Genomic DNA, 15,852 nt, shown 5'->3' on the forward strand with positions numbered 1-15,852 from the left:
GATATCAAAAATCTTTATCCATATGGGTAGACCTAAAGAGCTCATCCATTGCATTGTGCTTAGGCAACCTCTAAAAGAAAGAAGAAAACGATTAAGCAGCTCTTTTTTTTTTCTTCAAGCTCCTGAAGTCCTTTGATAGTCTTTAAGGTAGTAAATTGATGTTAAGTTCATTACTGTGGATAAATCCCAACATTGCAATGATGAGTCTCAATTTATAAGTATGTAATAATCTGTTTTCTATTATATAATTATTTTGGTGGCATAGTCTTATACTAATTATGTTTATCTCAGCCTGATATTAGTATCTGCTTACATTTCCTTAGCACACAGTTTATTTTAGTTAGAAAGAGCAGTTCTTCAATATGATTCTGATACTAAATATACACAGGAGTCAGTTGAGTTTTGTGGGTAATTGAAAACTCATAAAAATGAGCTTTGTCCATATTCTTAGTGTATAAAATGTCCATTTAAAGATTCTCAAAAGTCTCCAAAGAGCATATTTTGAAAAGGACTTTGATTTGTTTTCATATGAATTAGAAGGCAGTAAAAATCACATATATACTTCAAAATGTTCTAAAGCTTAATTCCAGCTGTGACAAAGTGTATTTTAATATATGACACAATTTTACTTGAAATAAAAGTGTGTATGAGGGAATGGTATTTAAAAGGGACTATGTAAGGAACTTGAAGATATGTTTAACTTATTTCAGTATCAATGAACTTCACTTTACCCATATTATGGGGGAATGTTCATATTCTTTTCTTTTTTTTTTTTTTTTTTTTGGTTAGGGGGCCATGTCTGGAAATGCTCAGGAGTTACTCTTGTCTGCACTCAGGAATCGTTACTGGCATTTCTCAGTGGACCATATTGGTTGCTGACAACTGAATCACTGCACTAACTCTCCAGCCTATGCCACTTTCCTTTCAGCAAAAAATATTTTAAATCCTTAAACAACATCTCAAGACTAAAGTAGGTTAAACCTCACTTCTTTACTACCAGAGAAATAGAACAGTTGGTAGGGTATTTCATGCAGCTAACATAGTTTTATGTTCGCATCACATAGTGGTCCCCTGAACTGTAAAACTAATCCCTGAGTGTAGAGTTAGGAGTCAGTCCTGAGCACTTCCAGGTGTGTCCCCCCCTTACCCCAAACACACAAATCATCTCTGGGTCAGAGAATTAGCTTAAAGGTCTAGATAATATAAAGAGACTCCAAGACTACAATACTGCAAATACTGGAGCCCCTGAGCACTACTGAACCAAGAGGCTATATCTTCCCTCTTCCCTGTAACTATCAAACTCTACCCAGATTAAGAGTAATCTGAGCCTGTGATATTTAAATATTGCCAATAAATAAACCAATGCATTTGAATATGTCTGCTAGCTAAAGATTGTGCCAGAAATAAGGGGGAAAGAAAATACCACTTAAAACTCCAGTGTATTGCAGGAGGTCATTTAGTAGAGAACTTAATGATTTGCTACATCCAGAAAATGTGACTGGAACAGTTCATGCTTTACATAGTACATTTTGAGTAAAGCTAAATGCAACAAGACCAACAAGATATTTCTATGCATGTACACTTCATAAGTAAGATATGAGCATCATCATCACTATTACTACTACTGTTGTGTTTAGGCAAAGTTCTGAGGCTGATATAGTCTTAAGATTCTAATCCTGTCACTGCGGTGCCACCTCCACTGTATCCCGAGAATGATTTCCAATCCTGCTTTAACAAGGTTCTCCCTATAACATATTCAGATCTATCATCATTAAATTTCCATGCTGGATTTAATACATAGCATCTTTCTCCTCATTCTTCTTCCATCTGACTAGTTTTTTTTTTTTAACAACCTCTCTCTGGGTGACCAGACTTATTAGTCAGGGAAGAAACCTAAGAATTCACCAGGATCTTCTACACCTTTTCTATTTATTTGTATACAAATGTGATAAATTCTACTTTCCAAATATGCTTCAGACAACCTTATTTTCTCAAGTCCTTATTAATCTTCCACCTAAATCAGAGCAATTCATCTCTGCCATATATCCCCCCATTTCTTCCTTCTCTACAGCCATGTTGTGGCCTGAAAAACTGAAAAACTGTTCATTCCCAACAAATTATCTGTCCTTATCCCTCTTGTTTGTAAATCCTGTGTACCTTCCCCTGACCCAGTACTAACTTCAGTATAAAGAACATATTGCCTAGAAACCCAAGCAAAGTCTTCCTTCCTTTGTACTCATTGCTATTAGAGGAACATTTAGTATGCAAAAATAATCATTATTGTGTGTGATATATAATGTGAACCAATTAGAATTGACTCATTTGTGTACAACTTTTCATTTTAGAATGAATGGTGATTCATCTAAGGAGATTAGAGCTTTTCCCCAAACATCACCAAAGAGATTTAAAAACTAGGATCTAATTAGTTCTAATGTCTAAGAGATGCCACAACCAAAAAGTAATGTTTGTCACAGTAGAAAGGAAATTGCATGAAGTCCCTTATTTTATCACCAGCACCCAAAGTCCCGCCCTCTGGTCAGAAAACTTTGTTGAAAGTAGGTGGGATTTACTAAACTTTTTTAAGATGGTAGATTTATTCCTAAAATAAAGCTCCAAAGACTGTCTGGAACTATTTATTTCTCCCCAAGCATCCTAACAACCTTATTTTTATCTAGGTTTTTTAGGGAATGATAGTTTATAAGAATGTAATGTTTATCATTTGTAGGGTTAAAACATGAACACAATAAACCCACCTATAAAGAACTCATATAACTTACTACTGCCATCAGATCCCTACTGTCCAACACTAATATTCGTCTTTAATTGAAGATCATAATTTACAATATTGTTAGTGATAGGGTTATGTATACAATGATACAACACCACACATCCTCCACCAAACTGTCCACCTCTATTCACCCTTCTCTCAGGGTTTATACTGCCTCCTCCTATCCCACACGTTCATGTCATTTCTCAAAGTCCTACCACATATGCTTCCTAGCCTTAAATTAATTTAGCAGAATGAGCCCAAAATTTATAACAAATTTGTGTTAAATACTATAATTGTAGGCTATTGAGGAAAATACAGCTTTCCAAGAGTCAGTACAAAAAATATGCAATAGTGTATATGTATCATTCAGCAAGTATTCTAGAAAAATCCTAGAATCATTATTGTTATATCTGAGAAATAAGATATTGGTTATAACTTATATCTTAGAATTTAGTTAATAAGCATTAATGGTTCTAAGTTTGACTGCACATGAGCATCACCTAGAGATAATTTAATGTAAATCAATACCAAGACCACACAAATCAGAATATTTATGTATGATAAGAAGCATTGACATTTTTAATGTTCCTTAGTGCAATGCACCAAAAAACAGAACCTTAAGACAACCACCAATTTCTTCTTCTATAGCTCCCACTCAAAAGACTAGCATTGTATTAAAGTATAATTAGATTTTTGCCCCCCCCCATTCACAATACAGACCAGGTAAAGGGCCGGGGTTGAGGTGTATATGGGGTGCATTTACTGTACCTCTTCTTTCTATATAGTCAGTGTAAAGAGCACAGCCTGTGGTAAGCATTGGGAGGCCTTATCTTTTCTTTTCTTTTTTTTCTTATTTTATATATATATATATATATAAACCCTTCAGCAGTGCAATTTTCCCATCATCAATAATATCCCAAGTGTCTCTTCTCCCCACCCCACACCGCCTGTACTCTAAACAGGCTTTCTACTTTAGACAGGCTTTTTAATTTAAAGATTAAATTAGATTAAAGATTAAAGTACAATTTTTGTGATTGTCAAGAAATAAATTTAACAAAAAATTAGAGTGAATCTAATTTTACTTTCTAATTTCTAGGTTTGTTGCATATTTTTCTGTTTAAACTTTTTATAATATTTCTTTATCTTTCCACTAATTTTTCATGGATGATGCAGTTTATTCTCTATGTTCATTTAATCCTCCAAAAGCTCTCCCCTCTCCAAGCCTTTTCTTCTAGCTCTGTGGTCAGCAACCTGTACTTTATGAAGAGCATTATCGCTTCTCTTAGGCATTTTAGTTATTCAAGTTGAATTTTCTTCAGAAGCTAAACTAAACTTATTTGTTGATTAACATCAGCTTTCCTCCTCCTCCTAAGCAGACCTCTGAAGAAAAAAAGCTTATAATGAAGTTAAAGCTAAAATTCAAATAGTATACCAATCCATTCACTCAGGCTTTTTAAAATATCCATTGCTTTCTGCTGATTTCACTTGGGGATCTGAGGAAAGCAGCCAATGATTGTGGATGGTATGAATGAATATTCTACACATTTGGAGCCAGAGTTAGTGTGACCTTGATCCCTAGCACCACAAAGTTCCCTGAGTATTGCTGACTATATGTAAAATAATAAAATACGGGTTGTGATCTCACGCCAAATGCTGTGCTTTTAACCCCTTAGGTGGACAAGTCTGATGAAGCAGGGTAGCAGCAGAGAAATAATACATCAAGCATTTATGAAAGAGTCATTGGAGTGAGTCTGCTTTTCACTTCATGGCCTTTCTGCCTGTGTTCCCTTGCTTCAGCCAACAGCCAGAATTCCTTTCTTTATTCAAAACCACTTCCCCATACCATGAGGGGGAAGGTTAAGTACTCCAGGTGAGATTTTACATACCAAAAGAAGAGGTTTAGAAAAAGAGGAAGTTGGGGAACACTTTTGCTTAGGGTTTTTAGTTAGTCTAATATTACAAGTATAGTCTTGGAGACCCATAGAATAGCTCTGCAGTGGCCTGGGAGTTACATCCTCAGGCCCTTAGAGTGAATTTTCCATCCATTTGGCCAAAAGTCACTCCAAGAGAACCCTGGGCCTTCACCTTACATTTGGAATGCGCAAACTGAGAAAACAAATCTATATTGTCTTCCTCAATAGCTTTTATCTAGGTACATTCATTTAGTTGGTATGTGTCATGTACAAAGATGAAAAGAGTGTAACAGATAAATTTAGAAATCTGACACTAATAAATGACTCGACATATGAACTTAATATTAACTTAGCAAAATTGTACAGTCTTATTCCAGATCATCATGGAAAAATGAGTAATTAGTTTCCTTTTTAGGAAATTGGAATATAAAAAAAATTGTTAAGTGTTCACTTCTTTAGTTGAAGAGATGCACACCCAGATATTCTCAGGACTTATTCTTGGTCTGCATGTAGGCATCATTCCTTAGGGTGCTCAGGACCATATGGGGTGCTGATGATTGAACCCTGGTCACACTGGTGCAATGATATCACTCTAAAAAGGTATTCACTTCAGGGTGAATTTCTTATTTTTCTCTATTTCTAGAGAATTCTAGGTTTATATCCCAATATCATTGTTCTTTTTCTCTCTTCTTCAATTTCCATATTACCAGCTTTAATTTCCAAATCTATCATGAATACATTTGGTCTCATTTTGAAATTCCAAGGACAATAGTCCCAGATCAAAGTGTTTAATCACACCTTTTGCCATAGAATTGGTTTATTAATATAGTCTAAAAATAGGACATGTTAATTTTTGAGATAGTTATTTATCATTATATCTCATAATTATATAAGTAGGGTTTTCTGACTCAATGATCTTTTTTACACCACTTCCTGTCTTGATGTATAGTATAATATCCAATGTGGTATAAATATCTTATGTTATGGTAATTTATATTGAGTAAAAGACTATGAGTTTCCCCAGTTTATCTTAATACAGACAAGCATTAAAAATTAAATGACTAAAGGAGATTTCTACTAAAAACCAGCATAGATTTAGCCTAAAAAACTATCACAGCTAACAGTCAGATGAAACCAAGCTATACCCCAGAGGAGCTAAAACCTTTTTGTTAAAATTGCTTGGGCTTGATATCAATCCCTGGTTTCCTAAAGATTGTTCACATACTGAAATAATTTATTTTCATCTTGAAGTAAACCCATTATTTTAGCCATATGGAATGGCTCACATTTGGAAGTTACTTACTTGAAGTTATTGACTAGAAGCTGTGTCTAATAGCTTAGAATTTATCCTGGGATTGAGTGGGCTATAAAAGAAGCAATGTACTTCAAGTTAGTCAATATAAACTTCAATGTCAATATAAACTTCTTCTATGGAAAGAAGCAGTAATAAAACCCTCTGAAATATTATAAGAATGCCATGAAATTGCTTCAGAACATGCCAGATTACATTTTAAGTTTCTTCTACCATAGTGGCAACACTGTCCCAATTATTTATCAAGTACTTATTGTCCTTAGCAATACGTGCTGTGAATTTAAGGACAATCTTTTATTATTGTGTCCATAGCACTCCATTGCCTACTGAGAAACTAATGCTCTAGGTTGCAGACCACTGAAGACCACTGAAGAACAAAGTTGTTGGATAACTTACTTAGAAATTTTCATCTAATAGTATCTAATTGTGCTGTCATTCCCAAGAGACTATACCTCACAAACTTTCCTTCTTATCTTCATCTAGACTTTACTGCTGAATCTGAAGACAAACTTAGCAAGTTTCCCCCCATCAAAATCCAGAAAAGTGTTTGCTAAGAGCATTAGGACACGACCCAGATTTAAGATGATCAGTGCTACCATGAACAAGAATGAGCGCATGAGTTCTGTTGTAAAAATTTCGGAAAATAGTTTGATCAAGCCACAACTGCCAGCTGATTAAAGAGTAGTAATTGTGTCCCAAAGATAAACTGAGATCTTTATCATTGTCTTTTCAAAAGTCAATAAACTTTGAAGTTTTATTCTGCTTTTTGCTGATGTATTTTATCTACCAAAAATAGGAAAGTTTTTCTAGCCATTAAAACAAATGAATCATCGTGACATTCTAGAATAACATAATATTGGGAAAATCACCAATTATAGATCAGCCAACTTTCTCTTCACTCATTTAAAAATGGTTTTCATCTAGAGAAAATGGAAAATCTAGGTTACAATCTAGCTCTGTAGATTTGTTCTCCATTTCAGTCCTGACTCTCCAAACAGACATAAGTAAAAAGTGTCTGTGTGTGTAACCTCTAAACACTAAATTATCCCATAATCTCTCCAGCAAAAAAGAGACTCAGATGCAGTTCAAGTAGGAGGATTTGAGAACAGAAATATCAATAACAATGAAAAAGTTATTTCAGGGTTAAGAGAAGTCCTGGTTCTTAGATTCAGCAATCATCATGAAGCAAAGTGAAAATTTCTTCTTTTGCTTCTTTTTCCTTTTATTCTCTGTCTGTTGGTGCATTGGATAGTCTTTGCCATATTAGAGGCCTTAGAGGGCCTTCTACTTTGTTGAGTCAGTATATTTCCCTCCTTATCATAAACAAGTTCAAGTGATTGGGAAATGTAGTTCTGTTATAATTTGACATTAGCATTAATGACATTCTTATATTGGTTTTTTTGAAAGTAAGCTGTCAACATCCAATGTTAACCTTCCTATTTATATTGTCAGAGAAAGAATTTTGCTGTTTGTCAATCTAAGTCAATATTATGGTATCATAGGGTCATTTAATACAAATTATTTTGCTAAGAAATAGCAGTTATCAAAAGTCCTTTTTGAACCATAAGCATATGGAAAACATAAGTTCATGTTAAAAAATTTGTATGAAATATAAATTTAGAAATGTTAATTAAGAGAAAAATGTCCTCAATAGCAATAGTATTGACAGTAACATGCATTAGTGTGTAATATGTGCTCTGTTTTGTGCTACTAAAATGATTTAAATAGGATCACTATGGTTCCTTGTGATATCATCCTGGGGTACAGTTTGCACACACACTATCTAGATAAGCACCACTAGCCTTTCCAAAACACAAGTACAATTTTGGTATTTTAAGAAGGTAATATTTCATAAGAAAAAGTCGGAATTGCAAAGAACTGTAAAAAATACCTCACATCATAATTATACTTTTATTTGAAAAACTGACATTTATCTTGATATGACATTTTCTTAATTCCTTAATGGCTTTTAGTTGAAATACCAAAGGTAGAAAGGAAAAAAAATGGCATGTGAATGCAGTGCTTTTATTTATTAAGTGTGTGACTATGAGATGGTAGGGTTGATGGTCTCTCTGCAAACCACTGTAATAACTGTTGTTTTGTTAAAGTACTGCCTTTACCATTACCGACTTTATTTTTTTTATCATTTTTGTGTGGGCAAAAGGGGTTGTACCTGGAATCACTCATTGATGAGAATCGGGACCATATGTGCTGCTATAGATGAACCTAGTTCGGCTCTGTGCCATGCAAGTGTTCAACCTACTATAGTATTGCTTGACTCCACTGAATTTATTCTTATTTTTAATATAAATTATTTATTTAAGCACCATGATTACAAACATGATTGTAGTTGGAGTCAGTCATAAACAGAACACCCCCCTTCATCAGTGCAACATTCCCAACACTAATGCCCCCTCCCTCCCTCTCATCCCCTGCCTGTATTCGAGACAGGCATTTTAATAGTTATTTTTTGTTTCCGTTTAGTAAGCTTCTTTTTCTTTCTTTCTTAAAGAATAAGAATTAAAAAATACAGTAGTAATGGTGTGAGAGTGGCAAATGCCATTGTTTGCATAGGCCCAGCAAAATACAGGGAAAACGAAATAAAAACCTTGGCCTAAATGCAAAGAGGCCTCACCTCTGAAGTTTTCTGGCCTAAGACCAACTCTGGGATCCAGGCCTACCAGACTGCCCAACCCTTGAATCATTCTCCGTGGTCCCTCGAAACTTTTTTGCACATTAGCTGTTGTTGGTGTCAGGTTCCTGTAGTTTAAGATTCTGTGCATTTCCTTCATCTAGTCAGATTGATGTGGAGCGTTCTCTAGTTTCACTTCACCATTAGATGCCCTGAAAGCAGGTTGTTGCTGTTGCTAAGTCCTCTGGATGTTAAGAGAGCACTCTGCAGTAAGACAATGCCAGAGCAGTGGTAAGGTTTTCCCTGGTAGAGGTTTACTTCCTGAGTTTATTCTTATCTAGAAGTTTCTTATTCTCCAGCGTCCTAGAGCATTCCACAAAGCTGACAACATAATGATTCATGATTGCTCTTGTTTCTTGGGGTGGGGATGGTGATAGGATTACATATAGTACTTGCCATATACTTCCAATAGTACTTGCAAGTGACTTAGTACTCTAACCAGAGGATATGGAACTGTGATGTTGGGGATCAGCAGGATCACCATGACACTATTGTGGTTGCCCCGGGCCATACCAGCAATATTCTATCTAAGGCCTCTGCAATGCTGGTGTTTAAACATATATGACACAAGTTTTTCTGAGTTCCCTAAACTTGTTTAATTTCTTGGCTGAAAATACAAAAAAATCAATGAGACCGGAGCTGGTTTTTGGAAAGAATAAATAAAATAAACAAACTACTGGCAAGATTCACCAAAAAAAAAAGGGGGGGGGGACATAAATAAAAGGGGAGAGATTACAACAGAACCTCAAGAAATCCTACACATCATAAGGACTTATTATGAACAACTATATTCAGTCTATAAAAGTAAAAAAAAAAAAAACTGATCAAGCCAGTGATAGCACTGGGGCAGGGCATTTGCCTTGTATGGGGCAGAACCGGGACAGACCCAGGTTCAATCTTTAGCATCCTATATTGTTCCTGAGCTTGCCCAGAGCGCTATCTGAGTGCAGAGCCAAGAGTAACCCCTGAGCACTGCCAGGTGTGGCCCCAAAATAAACAGCAATTGGAGACTGATGGATCCTCAAAGAGCTCCCAGTCTAGGAGAGAATATAACCCTACAAACAACAACAACAACACAAAAACAATGGTAGACATTGATCCAGACACTCAAAATTCAGGAGTGATTGTTTGAGTTTTCTAAATAAAATCATACCTGATAATCCAAAATGTGTTTCAGTCATATAGTCATATAAAGAACACCCCATTCACCAGTGCAACATTCCCACCACCAATGTCCCAAATCTCCCTCCATCCCACCCCACGTAGGTAGATTTTCAATATGCCTCCACATAGCAAAAAAATAGTGCTATTGCCTTTGTTTTTGTTTCTCATGTGTCTATATTGAACTTATATATATATATATACATATATATATACACAAATATTTTTTAAAAATTATATAAAGAGAGATATGGAAAACACTATAAAGCCTTTGTTATGTCTAGTCATCTGATCACCATTGAACGATTTTATCCTATCTGTAATTCTCCTTTTTCTGTCCTTCGCCACCCAGGGGAAATAAAAGTACATGAAATTTGTAGTCTTACAAAGATTTCAAGTATATAACTGAGAATCAAAATAAAGGCAGCTCAGTTTATAATAAGAATAGTCTCGGGGCCCGGAGAGATAGCACAGTGGCGTTTGCCTTGAAAGCAGTCAATCTAGGACCAAAGGTGGTTGGTTCAAATCCAGATGTCCCATATGGTCCCCTGTGCCTGCCAGGAGCTATTTTTGAGCAGACAGCTAGGAGTGACCACCGGGTGTGGCCCAAAAACCAAAAAAAAAAAAAAAAAGAATAGTCTCCACATTTCCATCCATTTTAAAATATTTTTCTGACTTATTCTGTGAAATAAGAGATATAATTTTATTTACAAATTCTTATTTGAAGATATCTTTATAAAAAGTATTACTTATCCAACATTCAAGTAGGAAGGGTAGCAAGTAATAAAAATGAGAAAAATTAGATATATACTAAATATAAAATTATTTAGAAACCTAAGCAGTTTGGAAGGTAAAAATATTCTGTGATTATATATGGATAAGTCTAAAAGTAAATTTTTCAGCCTAAGATTGACAAAAGTCAAACAAATATAATGAAAGATCAGTGGATGATGATGAGTAGCTCAGGTTACTTCTGTGTAAGCCAATAAGTCATTACAGGTTTTTGATATAATGAATCTGAGAATTTTCCAAGCACCTTTTTGGTTTTATCTTCCTAAACTATTGTTGTCATTCTACTAAAAATCTATTTATGATTATAACTTTGTTTTTCTTTTTTGTTTTGTAGATTCTATTCATGGGTATGATGACTGAATACTATCACTACTTTTTCACAACCCTGGTAAGCATATTCACCCAGTAGAAATGTATTAAACAAAATGGATATCTGTAGTTCTCTCAAAGTCAGTTTCACTAATAAAAGCAATCTATTTTCATGAAATTTTGCCTATGTTCCCAAGATCCTCCTTTATATCCAGAAATGTTGAATATGGTTTCCTTCCTTTTTAAAAAATTGTTTTCAGTGTATATGCATCCAGTAGTTTAAGATGAAACTTCTACTAAACTTCTACTAAAAATAAACATCAAGATGCAAGCTATTAAAAAGAAGCATCATTCTCATTTCCTAGACATAATAAAGGGCTGACAGAAGTGTGCCCTGGTATCCTTTGCTCTGATGTGTTTTTGTCCACCTGTTTCCAGTAGACAGCTAGTTATGAAGAGGTCATCTGTAAGATGTTCAGAAGAACACCATGAAGAGGACATTGGTAGAACTTTACACACTGAATTTTTTCACTAGCAGAAAAAAGTAAGACTGTACATCCTGAAATTCCAAATAAGCAGAAAATCCTAATATTTGATATGGAAACTGCTCTAAATCATCTTCACCTGAGAAATTAAAAGGTCAGGTGAAATGATTTAGAAGTTTCCATATCAAAACTATGTGATCATTCTCTTTATCATTTTTTAAAAATTGTGTGTACATATGTTCAATATAGAAACTCACATGAGTATCCAAAATAAAGCAAAATAACTATACTTTTGCTATGTGGAAGCATATTGAAAATCTATCTACATTCCAAAAACTCAGTATCAGTGATTTATTTACCAAACAGAAAGGTCAAGAACTCAGTAAAAGAGAGAGAAATATTATGAACAGAGGTGGTCAGATCAGTTCATGGCTCAACAATATTTGAGGAATGTAGGATGTAATAGAACATGTGTACCATAAGGCCTGTATTTGGAGCAGTTGTCAAAATTCTTGTTTTTCTAAAGTTAGACCATTGGTGGGGTGGAATATTGTAGTTCCTAAACCCTAATTTCTAGGCTCTTCACCTCCGTCACTGATGTCTTGATAGGATCCTATTTCTAGTCAGCCAAAAAAAAAACCTTAAGAATTGGAAAATGTCATACATTTCTCATAAATGCAACCTTTCCCCCATCCTTATGAACACTTGGGGGATAGATAGTCATGGTAATGTGACAAAGTGTCTCAGCCTCCAAGGTAAGGGCTTGTTTTGTTATAATTTGGAAGATATCACAAGCAAAGAAATCTAGACAACTAGGCTTTCAATAGAGACCCTTTAAAGGAGGAACATGGTCTCACAGTCCTGTGTTCCTCATCCTCTAGTCACAAAAAATGTTGAAAACTAGATCTTGGACTGTCCACATTCTCCTTTCTAGAAAGTTCTATTAAGAAGCTAATCTAATTTTGCATGTTTAATGTGCTTATTTTAGTATATTGTATTATGCAAAATTGAGTCTTGGATGAACTTAATATGTATCCTGGAAACTTCTGCATGATCTCCTGTAATTTGGTGACTTTTTTTCTATTTGTTGAGTAGACTAAAGAATTGTTATTTCTTGGGCATTATATTTCAAATTTGCTGCTTTAAGCTTTTTTGTGTGTTTTTATTTTTTCCTGCATTCTGCCAAGATTCACTTTTATATTCTTAGCATATTTGCCCACGAGTACTGATAAAATTTAAAGAAAGAAAAGTATTCCCTTATTTCGAGGAATAAAACATAGCATGTTTTCTGATATTGGATGAGGTACACACAACTATGTTCCTATAATTCTGCTCTCTAATGCAAAGCAATGGTGAAAAACATTATTCAAAACAATACATGTCTCATCATCTGCCATACAAATCACAGCTTTTCTTAAGTTACTGTATTTAGTAACCACTACAATTGCTTCTACAGTACATTAGTTGTATTGAAATTTCATAAAGCTATGTATGCTGTTAGAAATTTAGAGAATGCTGGGGACATATTCAGATGTGAGAAGGGTGTTTGCCTGTCTCTGTGCTCAAGAATCACTTTCTAAGGCACTTAGAAAAACTTATTTATACTGGGAATTGAAGTAGAGTTAGTTGCATACCAGTTAAGTGTCATAAACCCATATAATATCTCAGGCCCAATATTAGGAATTTTTAAGCAAGTTTCTCAGATCATATTTTATTCTTTTTATTTTTAAATAATTTTTGTGACCAAAGTGAATTACAGATCTTTCACAGTAATATTTAAGGGACATAATGACAATAAATCAGGACCATTTTCACCACCAGTGTTGTCCTTCCTCTACCCCTATTCCCAGCATGCATCCCATATCTCCCTCATTTGCCCTCCAGTCTGCTAGTGTAACTGCTCCCCTTTGTGTATAGTTTGTTGTAAATTGGTATAGATTCTGTTGTCATTGAGTTTGGGTTTGGTGTTTGAGTCTGATCATTTTTTTATTTCCACCCTTTTTATATGACTGTTTGGTCCTGGTATCCTCCATTATTTCCCCTTCAATTCATGAGACATAACAAGTCAGATTTTATTCTTAAGGTCACATTTTCTTCCTCCCTGCCCCCTTCCTTCCATTCATCTTTCCTTTTATTCCTTTTCTTCCTTCCTATCTTCATTTCTTCCTTCTCATCTTCCATCTCTCTTCATCTTCTTTCATTCCTTCTTTCCATCTTTTCTTTCCTCTTCCTTTTCCTTTCTTGTTTACTTCCTTTCTTCTTTCATTTTTCTTCCTTCTTCCTTTCTTCTCTTTCTTTCTCCCTTCTTCCTTCCTTCCTTCCTTCTTTCTTTCTTCTTTTCTTCCTTATTTTTCTTCTTTTCTTTCTTTCTTCCTTCATCCTTCCTTCTTTCTTCCTTTCTTCCTTATTTCTTCCTTCCTTCCTTCCTTCCTTCCTTCCTTCCTTCCTTCCTTCCTTCCTTCCTTCCTTCTCTTTCTTCTCTTTCTTCTTTTTTCTCTCTCTGTTTCGTTTTTTCTTTCTTTCTTTCTTTCTTCCTTTCTTTCTTTTTTCTTTCTTTCTTTATTTATTTCTTCCTTCCTTTCTTCCTTCCTTCCTTCCTTCCTTCCTTCTTTTCTTCCTTTCTTCTTTTTCTTCCTTCCTTCCTTCCTTCCTTCCTTCCTTCCTTCCTTCCTTCCTTCCTTCCTTCCTTCCTTCCTTCCTTCCTTCCTTCCTTCCTTCCTTCCTTCCTTCCTTCCTTCCTTCCTTCCCTTTCTTTTCCACACCCAGCATTACTCAATTTTTATTCCTGACTCTGTGCTCAGGATCCACTCCTGGCTGGGTTCAGCGGACCATCAACCTTGCAAGCAAACGTATGTAAAATAAGTGCTATATTTGCTGTACTTTAGCTCCAGACTCAAAGTTTGTCTTTATTTGATGTAAAATATACTAATGACATATTTTAAAGCCTCAACTTATATAGGAAAAATTTTAGATGATTAAATTATTTGTCTTAAATATAAAAGAACTTTAAAATTTCTCACCTGTAAGGAGAAATATTGGGGTGAGCTTAACCTTCATGAAACATAATCTAAAACAAAACAGTTCTATTGTTAAGGTACTCACGTCTTCACAACAACCATATGCTCCAGTTTATTCTCCAAAGAGAACATTTGGTTGTTACTCTTAGCTTGTGTGTTATAGATATTCTTCATGCCCTCATTTTATGAGACATGGATTACTTTTAGTAATACAGGCAATGGTATTTTTTCCTGCCAAGTGCCATCTCTCTGTCAAACACATATGCAATTTTCAAGTTTTGTTTCTTTGGCAAGAGTCAGAATAGCCTGAGGCAGCCAGATGTGATTAAGAAGTCTCTGGGATGTGGCTCTCATGCACTCATATCACCACCATTCAGAAATTCAGTTTCCGTATCTCTAAAATAAAAGTACTAAGTCAAATAGATATTAAAATCTCTTCACACTTCTAAAAGTCACCTCTTAGGGGCAGAAATTATTTTTACCTTCTCAGAAATGTCATTTTCTGTGCCCAAGGGGAAGCTCATTTTTGACAGCCAAATCCCTCTCCTTGCTGTGTCTACACTTTCACAGCATTGCCAAAAAAAAAAAAATGAAAATGCATATGGCTGACTCTCTTCAGTGTTTTCTAGGCAGGATACAATTGGAAAAAAAGAAGAAGAAAAAGAAGAAGAAAAACATATTTTTCTAGATTAGAACAGGAATGTGATCAAGGCTGCCATTTTTGTTTCATTTTGTCTCAGTTTTTGCTTCTGCAATTGTTAATTCTCCTCTATATAAAGTATACTGACACCATTAACTTTATTTCTATTATTTTTAACACTGCACAGGACTTATTTGCTTTAGATCTGGAACTCTACAGGTACAGTGGTGTAAATATGACCGGGTTTCGACTCCTCAATACTGAGAACCCTCACGTATCATCCATCATTGAGAAGTGGTCGATGGAGAGATTACAAGCCTCTCCCAGGCCTGAGATCGGCCTTTTAGATGGTGTGATGACAGTGAGTACTTTTAAAATAAAGTCACTTGGGAAAACGTTGGGACTCTTTTGGTGAAGAATGCCTATCTCAAATACATGCAGGGGTGGGAGAGGAGGGAGAGGGCATTGTGGCAGGAAAGTTGCACTGGTAAAGGGGGGTGTTCTGTGTATGACTGAAACCCAACTACAATCATGCTTGTAATTATGGTATAATTTAAAAAATAATTATCTTTAAACAAAGATTTTATAAGAGAAAAAAATGCACATTCTTCTAGAAAGTGAGAAAAATGTGCTACCTTTGATTTGTACAAGAGAAGGATTAAACTCTAAATATTTTGAAAACATATGCCTGGGAATTATCAAAACCTACTTTTCAGTTGTAAATCTGAAATCATGTAATTCACCACGATAGAGGTAGAACA

General features: G+C 35.0%; 1 protein-coding gene and 1 non-coding gene across 5 annotated transcripts in view; one reads left to right on the forward strand and one right to left on the reverse strand.

Moving 5' to 3' along the window:
* The window catches only part of GRIK1 (glutamate ionotropic receptor kainate type subunit 1), a 495,577-nt gene that overhangs the window by 360,464 nt on the left and 119,261 nt on the right, over nt 1–15,852 (forward strand). For all 4 annotated transcript variants that reach the window (XM_049785753.1, XM_049785754.1, XM_049785756.1 and 1 more), the window contains exons 5-6: nt 10,975–11,028; nt 15,279–15,452. In XM_049785753.1, the coding sequence (XP_049641710.1) occupies nt 10,975–11,028; nt 15,279–15,452 (228 nt within the window). The remainder of the gene's footprint in view (nt 1–10,974; nt 11,029–15,278; nt 15,453–15,852) is intronic.
* Nucleotides 3,464–3,596, reverse strand: LOC126026382 (small nucleolar RNA SNORA51). The gene has a single exon (XR_007501670.1). It is a non-coding gene; the product is annotated as a small nucleolar RNA SNORA51 (small nucleolar RNA).

Source organism: Suncus etruscus, chromosome 13 (assembly GCF_024139225.1).
Source record: "Suncus etruscus isolate mSunEtr1 chromosome 13, mSunEtr1.pri.cur, whole genome shotgun sequence".
Classification (NCBI taxonomy): domain Eukaryota; kingdom Metazoa; phylum Chordata; class Mammalia; order Eulipotyphla; family Soricidae; genus Suncus; species Suncus etruscus.